At 36.3% G+C, this 14,700-nt stretch overlaps 1 protein-coding gene across 12 annotated transcripts in view; it reads right to left on the bottom strand.

Moving 5' to 3' along the window:
- Positions 1-1,503: 1,503 nt before the first annotated feature.
- The window catches only part of ZC3H11A (zinc finger CCCH-type containing 11A), a 44,673-nt gene continuing 31,476 nt past the window's right edge, over positions 1,504-14,700 (bottom strand). For 10 of the 12 annotated variants that reach the window (XM_057725897.1, XM_057725899.1, XM_057725903.1 and 7 more), the window contains 7 exons: positions 14,269-14,337; positions 7,051-7,554; positions 6,471-6,550; positions 5,094-5,424; positions 4,368-4,534; positions 3,923-3,990; positions 3,190-3,506 (listed from right to left, as the gene is read on the bottom strand). In XM_057725897.1, the coding sequence (XP_057581880.1) occupies positions 3,248-3,506; positions 3,923-3,990; positions 4,368-4,534; positions 5,094-5,424; positions 6,471-6,550; positions 7,051-7,554; positions 14,269-14,337 (1,478 nt within the window). In that variant the 3' untranslated portion in view covers positions 3,190-3,247. Of the gene's footprint in view, positions 3,507-3,922; positions 3,991-4,367; positions 4,535-5,093; positions 5,425-6,470; positions 6,551-7,050; positions 7,555-14,268; positions 14,338-14,700 lie in introns of all 12 variants that reach the window. The other 2 variants (XM_057725892.1, XM_057725904.1) reach the window with 2 other exon arrangements.

Here is a 14,700-nt window from a genome sequence, read left to right as displayed (position 1 = left end):
CTCTTAACACAATACGCTGTTGGCTTTACTCCTCTCTGGCATTAGCAAGTTTTAACCCACTGCTCATCACCACTGACTCACTCTGCCACACCTTCCCAGTTAGATCCAACCGAACTTTACTGATAGGCCCAATCCGTAAATTTTGTGACTACTATTTTTTAAAGTATAAAATGTAAATTCTTAATTGCTGTTCTTATTTAAGGCCACTGCTTATACTGTCCATTTTATTGAACAGTGTTAAAAAAATGGAACTATTTTGTGTTGATGCCTCTACCCTCATTTTACAAATTCAAATAAATGTTTGGAGAATAAATTATTAATGCAGTCACATGTGTAGGTTGTGGAAACTTCAAAGATTTATTGAGCAGCTTTCAAAGAAAAAAAAGTTCTTGAAAGTTTCAATGAATCAAACCCAACTGCACACAAAAATATACTTTCTTACTGTTATATTTGAACACACTGATTTTGACACTACAGTGGAGATAAAAAGTAGTAATCTTCCAATGCAGTGTAGGATTTAGTGTCAAAATGGGTATGTGAATTAGAGAAGAAGTACATAATAAGTACTCAATATCTGTTAGCTACTTTAAAGTGGTGTCACATAGCAACCAGAGACCACACAGTTCCCACTGGTCCCTGACAAATTCAAAGCAAATATTTTAGAGAATTGCAGAAATATTCTGGCCAAAGGCAGCCACAATTTTAGAAAAGGATCATATAGAATTTTGATCAATGTAGAGAATAAGCTTTATTTCTGAAATTGTAATTATTAAACATCCACCAAAGATTGACTGAGATGAAAATAAACCATGTTCTGGCCATATGAGAGAAGATCCACTGGAATATGAGGTTAAAGCCAGAACTTTAAGAGATCATTTATTAAGACAAATACATGAGCTGCAGATTATCTTGAAAGTTCTGGCTATGGCCAAGTTCTACAACATTTAGGCCATTTTCCTATTAAAACTGAAAACCATCATCACTCGAAACTGAATATACAATGTTTTGCTTTCTGTGAAAAGTTGATTCAACTTGTTGGGGACTACTTTTAGACTATTTGCAAAAATCTATATTCTTTGGTAAATTAACAAATTTATATGTATTCCCATAACAAAAAAACTGGACTTCCCTGAACTAAAAATTTTATAGGCCTTCATGCCTGAAAATTCTAAATTGTTGGAACCATCTAAAATCACTTCTAAACCCTCTCTACTTTAAAAAAATTAATAACATTACTTGAGTTACAATGATAATGGCTAAGTATCAACGTCAGGAAAAAATCCTCACATGTAATATTTATTCTTACCTAAAGTATGTGCAACAAAAACTGAGCATACTTGTGGAGAAGTTGGGCAATATGTCCTTGTAATAAAAGGTTTCTAAAGACAAATAGTATCTGTGAAATTGGATCACTTACACAAAAGGCCAACAGTATTCTAACTGGGCCTCTATTGAGACAGATCCCAGACTGAAGTGATGTATGACTACTTAACACACAGCATGAAGACTTTCCTACATCAGTTTTATTTAAAACAAATAAGTATTTATCTTTCTATAGTGCCAAATGGTTCAAATAATGCTGAACATGAATCATTGACTAATACAGGGCTTTAAATATGAAACAAAATTATTTTTAAAAAAGCAAAAGAATAAAGGTTATATACAAAAAGGACTTGGAATCTACAAGCCGATTCCAAAAATGAAATGAGTAGAAAATCTGCGTTGAAACCAGAACATTCCACCCTTGCTTTGGAGAAGGGCTATTAGACAACATTCAGTCAGCTGAAGATGGATTGGTAGAGAGAAGTGTATATACATAAATTTCAAGTCATTTTTGCTTGTGTAGAATTATCCAGATCTTCCCAAGACTGAATGGGCAGTCCTGTGGCTTTCTTCCTTTCCATATTCCCAACAAGGCTACATGAAGTTCAACTCTTGATGAGCCGCTTACAACACCAGTTCCTTAGGAGCCAACATGACAGGTGGGTCAAATTTCCCTATGAGAAACAAAACTGGCCACCTATAGCAAAATATCAAAACGGGCAGGTCCTTTCCTCTTCCTTTTGATTATGTACAATATGTTTCAAGACTATTATCCCCAGCATACTTGTTCCTTCACAAGTCTAAACCTTGAGGTGATATGAAGGAGACCAACATCGAGAAAAGAAAATTCAATTCAGAAATGAAGAAAGCTGGAAGGTATACAATACACCCCCAGAGCATCTCGATAATCCCTGCTACAGTACAATTCGGTGTACTGCTACAGTCCATAGATAAATAATGGCAGCTTGAATGAGTTCATTCCCTACCCCACCCCAGGCGGTTAAAGGGCACCAAATAAATACTGGGCAAGAGGAGTTTGCCAGGAGAATTAGAAATTAAAAATTAACCAATTTTTATCCCTGTGATAATTCAATGCTAGTGAGGCAAGTACTGAAGAAGGGACAACTTTCTTACTAAAAATAAATTCCTGTAATCATTATGTCACCATCTCTTATTAAGAATCCAGGGAATCCCAGAAATAGAAAATTAGTTTCAGAGGACCCCTGAGGCACTTTAAAGCCTTAAAAAATTACAGTAATAATAAATTAGCTATTGCTCTTCAGAGACATACAGAGCAGCAGAAGCATGAAAATCAGGTCCAAAAAGGTAAGTCCAGATTACAAGTTTCCTGAGCTGCTCAGCTGTCTCTAAAAGCTTAGTTGAATTCTCCAAATACCTTTAAAAACACATACAATTTAACACAGACAGTGGATTTTTTTGTTTTGTGGTGGCATGAAATTTGGTCCTTAATGGTAGCAGCTGTCTTCATCCTTTTCAAACTCAGGTAACAATAGGTACATTAAGACAATACATAAAAAAATAATACAACAAAGGGGAAAAAAAGCCAAAAAATGACAAACACCTCAAGGAGTCACTAAGTTTTCCTGTACCCTTTCACTTAGGTCTCCCACTCAGTCTTTTTGTGGAAAGAGGGGTAAGACAGAACTTTTTTCTCAAAGATGCTAAACAATGGCATCAAATGGACAAAATGACTACCAAGGGACTTTAAAAATCCGACCCCAAGGAATCCAGGACACATATGGATAATTCAGAGGTATACTTCTGATTTGGGGCAAATTCTAGACTAAAGAAATGATCATTTTGAATAAATGTTATAATAGATGAAACTAAATCCAGGTTTTTTTGGCGATTTTTGTTTGTTTGTTTTAAATGTTCTACTGTTTTAAATGTTCTACTACCACCTTCAGCTATCAATCATTTCTGACAGCTCAAGCAGAAGGTCATCTTCATCCTTCCCAGGATCCAGGTCAATCTCAGCTTCTAATTTGCCTCCTGAAATCTCCCATATCAGTTTCTCAAAATCATCCTCCATAGAGAGTGGGGGCTTTCCTGCTGAGGCAGAGCTGAGTCGGCGAGTTTTTGTGCCCATCTGGGATGAGGAAGGGCCAGATACTTCTGGTGGAAAAGAATCTGAAGAGGACTGGGTCGGAGGCAGCACAAAACTGTAAGAAAAAAACCCCAAAAGATTATTAGATAACTGCCCTTAGTCAATGGTTGGCTGGACCACCTAGTCTTAGGTACACAAAGAATTTTAGCAAAAAGTTGTTTCTGAGGATACACATAAACAAAGAATTGTTTCACTGATTTGGGATAAAGCATTTTCATCCTTTAAAGGAGAATTCAGACAGGTGTTTAAAAACTTTTTTTAATAATACAGGCAAAACATAAACAATAGCACCAAAAAAGAACAGCAACCCTGAATATCATGTTTTCTTGCAATTAATCTGAAGTTTGGCAGATTTATTTAGATGTGGCTAAACTTGTAAATGTTTCAAATTATTTAGCAGTGTTATTCTCTAGAGAGCATACACAATAATAGCAGCCTAAAGTCTGGTTAAAAAGAACAGCAAGGTATTACCTGTCTCTAGGTTTTTCTGTCTCAGGCACAGTGACTGATTTGTCCTCAGAGAGAAGTGGGACAACAGCCTACAAAAGTGAGAGTAAGGTAATTCAGTGGTACAGTCAGGCTTTTAAATTTGAGCAAATTCATTTTCTTTGCTGCCTTCTTAGAACCATGGCTACCATACTTTAAGCCTGGGAATCTAAGAATAAATAATCCAAAGAAAGACTGAGTACACAAATAAGCAAAATATCTTAATTAGGCTTAAAAAAAAATGTCACCCTGCCACTCTGCAAATGTCTAAGCCGTAAATATAAAATACAGCAACAATCTAAGCAACTAAAATGCTTAGGAATTGACTGAAAATATTACACATAATATACAGAGAGCTAATAGAGAATTAATCTTCTCTGCTTTCCTACCACACAGACTAAAGCACCACTGAGTTGGATCTACTTCTCACCATAGCTGCTTTTTTGGCTGGGCTTTCCTGCAGGACACTGCTGGAGCTGAGTGGCTTCACAGCTGCAATGACAGCAGGGTGGACCTCTACTGCCTTACGTTTTGGGGCTAGTTTGGGTGATGAGACAACTTTAACCACAGATGGCTTCACATTCACTTTAGGTTTAGCTACAAGATAAAAAAATATCTGATTAAAAGCTGGAATAATCCCTTTTTTACATGGAGAATAGCTCAGAATATCAATTCCTTCTCAGCAATAGAAACAACACAAATAATTTTAAAAAACCAACCAACTAACCAAATAAGAAAACTAGACTGAAAATGACCCACTAGCAATCTGCACTACATGTGGCCATAATACACACTTGCACACATGTATGTGTGTATATATATGCACCTGCATGTATGTACACTCAATTTCTTTCAGTGGCTCTTGAACTTGCTACTGCTCTTCGCTTCTCTGGTGTTTTTCTCCTTCAAAACCAGAGGGAAAATGCACCATGGAAAGTTTCAGACAAATCTTTATAAACAGCAATTTTAAACTGTGAGAAAGGAACTCATCTAGTTTTTTTGTCTTTTTAAATAGGATTTTCAGAAATATTACTATCCACCTGTGTGACCGGTATACAAAGGCAAATGAAATTCAACCCAATTATTGCCAGGCAGTCACTGAAACTTGGTAATTTTGAAATTCTAAAACAAGATGCACTAGAAAAAAAACACTCACCTTTACCCCTTTTTTCCAAGGTCTGTGCTGCACATTTCACGTTCAATTTTGAGTCCCCGATTCCTGAGGTTTCTACCTCTGCCTTCTGGGATGACTTTGAAGGAAGCCGTTTAGTCAGGTGCCGTGTGATGCCTAGCACGGTAGTGAGCACTGGTTTCTCTGCTAACTGGGTATTGCAAGAGTCTAAATCTCCCCGAAGGGGTGTCAAAACTGATTTTTCCTTCTGTGAGGTTACCTTCTCCGGCAGTTTCTGCACATGCTTTTCTCTCACTGTCTCACATCTCTTGACTTGAATTTTAGTGATGCCAACTGCTGCGGTCTCATCTGAAGCCTACAGATAAATTTAAAGGACAGAATTAAAACCTAGTACCTCTAACAACCTGTATGATAATCATTATTTATAAGTTACCAGGCTAACATCTAAGTCAAGCAAAGGTTCACATGATCTAGAACGAGAGCTTTTGCCGTTTGTTTGATATCAAATAGAAAGCTTGACTTGCCCTTCTGGACAAATGACATATTATCTTCCCTATCAGCCTCTCTCTTAAATTTACTTCTTACAAACAACCATGGTCAACAGAAAACTGCATTCATTTTGTTGTTATTATTGGTGCTATTTTTTTGTCATTAACTTATTTTAGCAAAATTTTAAACACTCACCCAAGTAAAGTAGATAATATATGGGGGGAAAATAAAAAAGCTTAAGATAAAAGATTAAAGATGTGTGGAACAATAAAAACCCAAATTCTATAAGCTAGAAGATCATGACTGACAGTCTAATACAAATGGTTCCTAATCAGAAACTTGCACAAAGATTTATGTACAAAGATGTTCATTATCTTAACTGTGTAAAACAAAATCTAGTCCAGAAACAGACTATATTTGTGTAACAGAACACTATGTGGCCAGTAAAAGCAATCATCTTAAACAATTATTAATATGGTAAAGTTAAAGCAGGCTGCAAAATGATAACATTGTAGAGTTCTCAATTATGTTCTAAATATGAGTTAAACATTAAACAAGCTCACATACATACAAATATAAAGAAAAGGCCTGAAAGAAATGCATGAAAAAAACCTAATGGAGGTTACACCTGGATTGTGGAATACAGGGTTCCTCATTCTTTTTAAAAAATAGTTTAAAAAATATTAATGGCCAATTAAAAACAACTTTAAAAGGGCAGAAAACACTGATATACATAGAAGTACAGAAAACACTCAAAGAAAATTATAAGCATAGTGAAAACTATTTACCTGATATATCAGTGAAGTGTTAAATAGAAACTTATAATAAGCTAAAACTAAAAAGCACATTTACCATTCATCTAGCCTTTGCTTGCCATGGACAAAACTATAAAATGATTTTAAATAAACTCACCTCTTTAGCCTCTGTTCTAGTAACACTGCTCTGAGAAGCAATGTCACTTTCTTCTTCAAGTTTCTTTTCTTCTTTTATACCTAGATTCATATTAAACACATCATTAGTAATTTTATTCATGCTGCAACTTAATAACAGATGAAATTAAACAAAACTTTTCTTAATAAAAGTAATAAGAAAGGAAAATAAAATTGTAGACAAAATCTATTTAGTCCTCACACAGATTTAAAATGCACATTAAAATATCACAGGTCTATACAGGGTTGCTGTAAAGAAACAGCTTAACAACTTTTTGCGGGGGGAGGGTGGCCGAGAGCTGCGCCACACGGCTTGCGGGATTCTTGGTTCCCTAACCAGGGATTGAAACCATGCCACCTGCAGTGGAAGCACGGAGTCCTAACCACTGGACTGCCAGCTTAACTTCTTTTAATTCTCAGCTTAACTTCTTTTAATCCAGTGGTTTTCAAAGTTATCTGAGTAAAGAAAAGTGCTCACAGAATTCCTATGAATATCCTGTGGAATACTGCCCTTTGAAATATTATCTGGGGAAGTGGTAATACAGACCAAGTTCTTTTGTTACCTGTTTTTTTAGTGATCCGGAGAAGCCGTCTTGCCCCTGGCGTGGCCTCAGGCTGAGGCTGGGAGCTGGTGCTGCTCTCTGAGCTCTGCTGTACCCTCAGAGCCTTCTCCAGTTTAATTTCCTCCAGCGTCTTGATATGCACTTCCTGCATAGACTTTGCTCTACCTGCAGGTTCCTCTGATTGTCCTCTGCTGGCTACTACGGGTGGGAAAACCATTGTTTTTTTAATCTCATTATCAGTCTTTAGCTTGATGCAGGTTGCGTCCTTTTTGCTTTTTTGTCTCTCTGCTTCCTGCTGCCGGTGTTTCTTTTCAGCCAAGACCTCAGAGAACGTTTTGATTCTGATGGTAGAGGAGGTTCTTGTTCCTGAAGTAGAATCATCAACTTTTGAAGGTCCTTCTGTCTTGAGTTTAGTTTGCAATTCTCCACGTTTTTGACTGGCTCTTTCAAGAAGAATTTCTTCTAATGTCTTCACATGGATTTCACCAACTTTAGTAACTCTCTCTGTTTTCATGGGGGAGAAAGAAATCACTGTACTTGGAATTCATCTCTTAATGATTATCTCTATGCTTGGATAAGGACAGAGTCCAATAGAGTGGTATCATTTAGGCAGACACATTAGTTTCAACCTCAATTTTACGAGGGTGAGTCAAAAATTATCCACACTCTGGCTGTAGAATTTATTTTAATTAATTTTTTGGAAAGACAAATACATAATTTTTCGACAGTCTCCTTGCTTTTCAATATACTTCGTCCATCTGTCAACAAGCTTTCGTATTCCCTCATTAAAAAATGTTTTAGGCTGAGCTGAGAGCCACAAATGCACTGCTGTCTTCACTTCTTCATCAGAAGTGAAACTTCATCCCCAAAGGGCTGCTTTCAGGGGACCAAACAGGTGAAAGTCTGATCGAGCAAGATCAGGACTATAGGGAGGATGCTTTAACACCTCAAAACGAAGTAATCCACGACAGACTTAGGCATAAACAGAAGCGTCTGGATATCTGCAAAGAAAGTTTGGACCGATACTCTAAGAAGGTGAAAGTTTCTAAAAGAGAATCATTACTAGTGACCAGACATGGACTCATCACTACAAGCCTGAGAGTCAACAGCAGAGTATGGAATGGAAACATCCTCAATCGCCGACCAAGAAAAAGTTCAAAAGTCAACCATAAGCTGGAAAATTGATGCTTACAATTTTCTGGGATTCCCAAGGGCCAGTATTGAAAGGTTATCAGGAAAAATGTTCAACAGTCAACAGTGCTCGTTACAGTGAGATGCTTATTGAAGAGCTTAAGCCTAAACTTCGGATTAAACGCAGAGGACTGCTAGCCAAGGGCATTGTGATCTTGCAATGACAGCACACGTCCGCACACTTCTGCCCACACTGTCGACACTCTGCAAAAACTTTGTTTTGAGGTATTAAAGCATCCTCCCTGTGGTCCTGATCTTGTTCCACTGGACTTTTCACCTGTTTGGTCCCCTGAAAGCAGCCCTACAAGGACAAAGATTCACTTCTGATGAAGAAGTGAAGATAGCAGTGCATTTATGGCTCGCAGCTCAGCCTAAAACATTTTTTAATGAGGGAATGTGAAAGCTTGTTGACAAATGGACAGGATATACTGAAAAGCAAGGAGATTATGTCGAAAAATGATGTATCTGTCTTTTCTAAGAGTTAATTAAAATAAATTCTACATCCTGAGTGCAGATAATTTTTGACTCACCCTCGTAGCTACTGACCCTCAAGGAAAACTCTTAGGAGGCAAAAATTAGTGATTTGGATTTCTATTCAGAAGCTTATTCTTGAGGATCCTGAAAGCCATTTACTAGTTGGAGAAGCTTCTCATTATAAATCTTACCAATAAAAAGGAATAAATTAATTCTCCCATTCATTCACAGGTATAAACATACACTAGACACTATGCTAGCAATATAATGGTAAGCAAAATGCAAACTCTGCCCACATGTATTGATAGTTTGCAGTCTAACAGACCAATAATTAAACAACAACAAAGTATATTAATGATAACTTTGATAAAGGAGGTACAGTTGACCCTTGAACAATGCAGAGGTTGGGGGTGGGGTACTGGGGCACCAACCCCTGTACAGTTGAAAACTCGCATATATAACTTTACAGTTGGGCTCCATATCCATGGTTCTCCATCTGCAGATTCAACCAACCGACCATGGATCGTGGCGGTACTGTAGTACATACTTATTGAAAAAAAATCTGCATATAAGTAGACTCATGCAGTTCAAACCCATGTTGTTCAAGGATTAACTGTATATAATGCTATGTAGGAGCATACCGCAAAAACACCAACCTTTGTCTAGAGATTGATTAAAGGAAGCTTTTCAGAGTAATATTTAAGTGACATCTAAAGGATGAAAAGGAGGTAAAACAGCGACAAGACAGAAGAAAAATGAGAACGGTCCAGAGACTGGCATGCCAGTGAAGAGCTATTTCTAATGATACATTAATCATTCTATATTTGTTTAAGGAGCAAATTTCACACTTGGCACATACGCCTGTCCTCATTACTGAAGGGCTTAAAGAAAGAAATAATGAAGTGATGTGAGAAAAATAAAAACAATTTGGAGATTATACACACATATTTAATCACTAAATAAACCTTTTAATGAAAGATCAAAAGCAAAAAATATCCTTTTACAATCTTAAACATATCACTTCTGTCTCACCTCCTGAATCTTTGAATATGCTGTCCCTTCTACATGGAATATTCCCTACTGGTCTCATTTCTCCTGCTGCCTAGTTAGTTTAAATGAGTTCAGCTTAGAACCTGACACCCTCCAGTCTAGTTTGTTTCCCTGATCACAGCACTGACCACACAGTATGGTAACTGCTTTAATTTCCAACCATACTTGATACTTCATGAGAACAATGACTATATTTAATTATTTTAGTACAGTATCTGTTACATAGGAAGCACTTACTGAATTTCTTAGGTTTTTCAAATAAAAATTCTTCCATTTCAAGATGGCAGTCTGACCTCAAAACTACCACTTTAAGAAAGTACATGAATGGTGACACAGAGACCCCGCTTCCTTACACTACAAAATTTTATCGAAACAATAGAGAAGACATTAAAAGAATCCACAATGGAAATGAAAAAACAAGGAAGCCACTGATGAAACATAAATCTTGAGGAATTTGAGGCAGAAAGATGTCTGAAATTACAGAAACAGAAAAAAGAGTAGATAAAACTATAGGAGTGAGATATGTTTTTCCCAAAAGAGGTAAAGAAAATTGCCAAACTAGTATGAAAATTAACAGTGGTAGAAATTAAGGACTGTTTACAGAACAGTTGGGTCAGTCAAGACCTTCTCCTGAGAACTGCTCTCCAAAAAGAGGAGACTGTTGGTAAAGGGAGCACATTATGAGGATGTTGGGGCTGCAAAGCAGTAGAGCATGCAAATTTCACAAATGCCAAGCAGAAAAAGGAGAGGTGAGTGTGAAAAGTAAAAAGCAAAGCTAGAAAATGAAGTTAGCTGCATTCTGAAAGTAAAGAAAGGCTTTCTTACTGTAGTAATCATATGAGCCCTCAGCCTTCCAGCCTGCAACTGACAGAAGCTGCCATTGAGTGCACCCTTTCTACTTAGGCAGATAGATCTCCCAGCCAGGAGAGAAGACTATTTGGGAAAAAGACCTTTAGAATCACAGAAGGAATCGAGGCCCAGTACTTACAACTATGAAAAAGCAACATTAAAAATGAACCAAAATAGTAGCACAGACATATATATACTACCAACTGTAAAATAGATAGCCAGTGGGAAGTTGTTGTATAACAAAGGGTGTTCAACTCGAGGATGGAAGATGCCTTAGAGGACTGGGAGGGGGGAGGATGGGGGGGACTCGAGGGAGGGTGGGGGGGGAGTCGAGGGAGGGAGGGAATACGGGGATATGTGTATAAAAACAGATGACTGAACTTGGTGTACCCCCCTTAAAAAAAATGCAAATAAAAAGACAATGAAATACCAAACAAACAAACAAACAAACAAAAAAGAACCAAAATGAAGAGAAGCAATAAAGACAAAAAAAACACACACCTATTAAAAAAAAAAGATTCAAATGAGAAACCTCAATCAGTGAAAAAGAATAGAGAGCCCAAAAATAAACCCATATATCTATGGTCAATCTTCTACAAAGGAGGCAAGAATATACAATGGAGAAAAGTCTCTTCAGCAAGTGGTGTTGGGAAAGTTGGACAGCTGCATATAAATCAATGAAGTTAGAACACACCCTCACACCATGTACAAAAATAAACTCAAAATGGCTTAAAGACTTAAATATAAGACATGACACCATAAAACTCTTAGAAGAGAACAAAAGCAAAACATTCTGACATAAACTGTACCAATGTTTTCTTAGGTCACTCTCCCAAGACAATAGAAATTAAAGCAAAAACAAAAACCAAAAACAAAAACCAAAAACAACCAAATGACACCTAATCAAACTACAAGCTTCTCTACAGCAAAGGAAACCATAAACAAAATGAAAAGACAACCTACAGACGGGGAGAAAAATATTTGCAAACGATGCAACCAACAAGGGCTTAATTTCCAAAACATACAAATAGCTCATACAACGCAACAATAGAAAAAAAAAAACAATCGAAAAATGGGCAGAAGACCTAAATAGAAATTTCTCCAAAGATATACAGATGGCCAACAGGCACATGAAAAGATGCTCAACATCGCTAATTATTAGAGAAATGCAAATCAAAACTACAATGAGGCACTATCTCACACCAGTCAGAATGGCCATCACCAAAAAAGTCTACAAATAACAAATGCTGGAGAGGGTGTGCAGAAATGGGAACCCTCCTACACTGTTGGTGCCAATGTAAATTGGTGCAGCCACTATAGAGAACAGTATGGAGGTTCCTCAAAAAACTAAAAAATAGAGTTTCCATATGATCCTGCATTTCCACTACTGGGCATATATCCAGAGAAAACTAACTCAAAAAGATACATGCACCCCGATATTCACTGCAGCACTACTTACAATAGCCAAGACATGGAAGCAACCTAAATGTCCATGACAGATGAATGGATAAAGAAGATGTGATATGTAGCTACAGTGGAATATTGTTCAGTCATAAAAAAGAATGAAATAATGCCATTTGCAGCAACATGGATGTAACTAGAGATGCTCATACTAAGTGAAATAAGCCAGAAAGAGGAAAATATCATATACTATCACTTACATGTGCAATCTAAAATATGACACAAATGAACTTATCTATGAAACAGAAACAGACTCACAGGCACAGAGAACAGACTTGTGGTTGCCAAGTGGGGGTGGTGGTGGAGGAGGGATGGACTGGGAGTTTGGGATTAGGAGATGCGAACTATTACATATAGAATGGATAAACAACATAAAGTCCTACTGTATAGCACAGAGAACTATGTTCAATGTCCTGTGATAAACTATAATGGAAAAGAAAATGAAAAAGAATGTGTATATATGTATAACCAAATCACTTTCCTGTACAGTAGAAATGCAACATTGTAAACCAACCATACTTCAAATTTTAAAAAATAAAAAAAATAAATTTTTAAAAAAGAAGCCCCAGATATGCCTGAAATCAGGCTGTAAAAAAGGAGACATCGGAGAACTAAAAAAATTTCTTAGAAAATAAAAACCTAAGGGACAGAATAAATCCAACCTAATTAAAAAGAAAGAAAAAAACAAGACAAGGCTAATAGAAAATCAGCCATCTAGAACAGGGTCAGCAAACTATAGTCTATGGGCCAAATCTGGCCATGGTCTAAATTTTATAAGTAAAGCTTTACTGGAACACAGCCACATTCATTTATTTACATATTGCAAATGGCTGCTTTCACACTACAATGGCAGAGTTAAGTAGTTGCAACAAGAGACTGTGGACCTCAAAACCTAAAATATTTACTATCTGATCCTTCACAGGAAAAGTTTGCCAATTCCTAATCTAGAATATAGCCAAGCAAAAACCACAGAAAATGAGGCAAAAAACCCCCAAAGGAATGGAAAGTATGAAGGCAATGTTAAGACGCATAGAGCATATGTCCGAAAGTTCCAACATCTAATAAGAATTTCGTAAAGAGAAAACAAAAAGAAGGGTGAGGACATACTCAAAAGAAATTTGAGGAATATTTTCTACAACTAAAAAAGTGAAGTCCTTAGATTCAAAGGACCCACTGAACACTGGGCATAATGAACAAAAAGATCCATGTTTAGATCTATCATAGTGAAGTCCCAGCACAGTAGGAAAAAGTAAGAGAAAATTCTCAGTTTCTGAAGAGTAAATTCAGGTTGTTTACAAAAGAATAATAACGTCTGACACCAGATTTCCTTTTTATGATACTTATCCTGATCCGAAGATAAGAACAGGGTGAAAAAGGAAAAGCACAGGCTAACACCATTCATATATAGATATAAAATTTTAAATGCATTAAGCTGAATCCAGCAATAAAATTTAATAAAAAGGTTGGATGGTTGAATACACGAAATGTTCATTTTATTATTCTTTAAAACTGTACACAGGTATATACACTTAGGTAGTTATATCTCACAATTTAAAAAGTCTAAAAATTAGAGTACAGGAGGAATACAATGAAAAAAATTAAAATCACTTAAAAGTTCAACACCCAGATAAAAACCACTGTTAACATTTTGGTGTATTCTTTTTTTTCTAGGCATATATTTTTACAAAACTGGAAATCATCTCATACATACGGACATTTTCCATTGGAATACATTTCTATATAAGAAAATAAACTTCATCCCCTCCACCCACCAAAAAAAGATTCGTATATTGCCCCACGTCAAAAGGTCAAAAACACTGTGTTCTTTTCATAACCTTTCTTCATTCAATACAAGATAAAAGGGGATAAGTTTCCCATATCATTATTCTTCAGAACATGACTTTTCATGACAGCAATTATTTTAGTACATAACTATCCTAATTCCTTTTTACTGGATATTTAAATTATTTCTAATTTCCAGTTATTAATGCTATGATAAACAATCATTTTGCCATCTTTAACTACAAAAAGAGAATTCATTCCAGTGAGAAAACTATTACTTAAAAAGCAAACAAACCCACAAGAAATAGAAAACACAAGCCCCAACCTAACTCAAAAGGTAAACTGGAGAAAAAGTAAAGATTCTTACAGCAAGGAAAAAAATATCAGGAGCGGGCATTAGGGTTTACCTACCTGCTGCCTCCTCACTGTTTGGACTACCTGACGTGCCTAATCGCTCCTTCAGAGACTTGGAAACTTGAACTGTTAAAAAAAAAAAAAAAGATTAAAAAAAAAGTTGAACAGACTTTTTATATATCAAAAATCTTTTTCAAAGGTCACAAGTTAGGCTTATACTTGTTTTCTAATGAAAATACTTTTTAAAAATCTCTTCAAGTCTTAAAACTTTTCTTCTTCACAGTACAGATAGATCTATACAAATCATGGATTCTCTAGAGCACTTTGGAAAGCTCAAAAAAAGTTCCTGCTTTACATCTGAAGAGTAAAAACTACTGAATTTAAGGAAATGATTTTGTTACTGTACATCATTCTAAAATCTTATTGGCATCATAAGGTTCCCTCCCTCCCCCCCGCCAAGATCCATTTAAAATATGCTCTTTAATTATG

This window comes from Hippopotamus amphibius, chromosome 3, assembly GCF_030028045.1.
Source record: "Hippopotamus amphibius kiboko isolate mHipAmp2 chromosome 3, mHipAmp2.hap2, whole genome shotgun sequence".
Taxonomy (NCBI): domain Eukaryota; kingdom Metazoa; phylum Chordata; class Mammalia; order Artiodactyla; family Hippopotamidae; genus Hippopotamus; species Hippopotamus amphibius.
The sequence above is the reverse complement of the archived record's forward strand: the minus strand, read 5'-3'. Positions and strand labels throughout refer to the sequence as shown.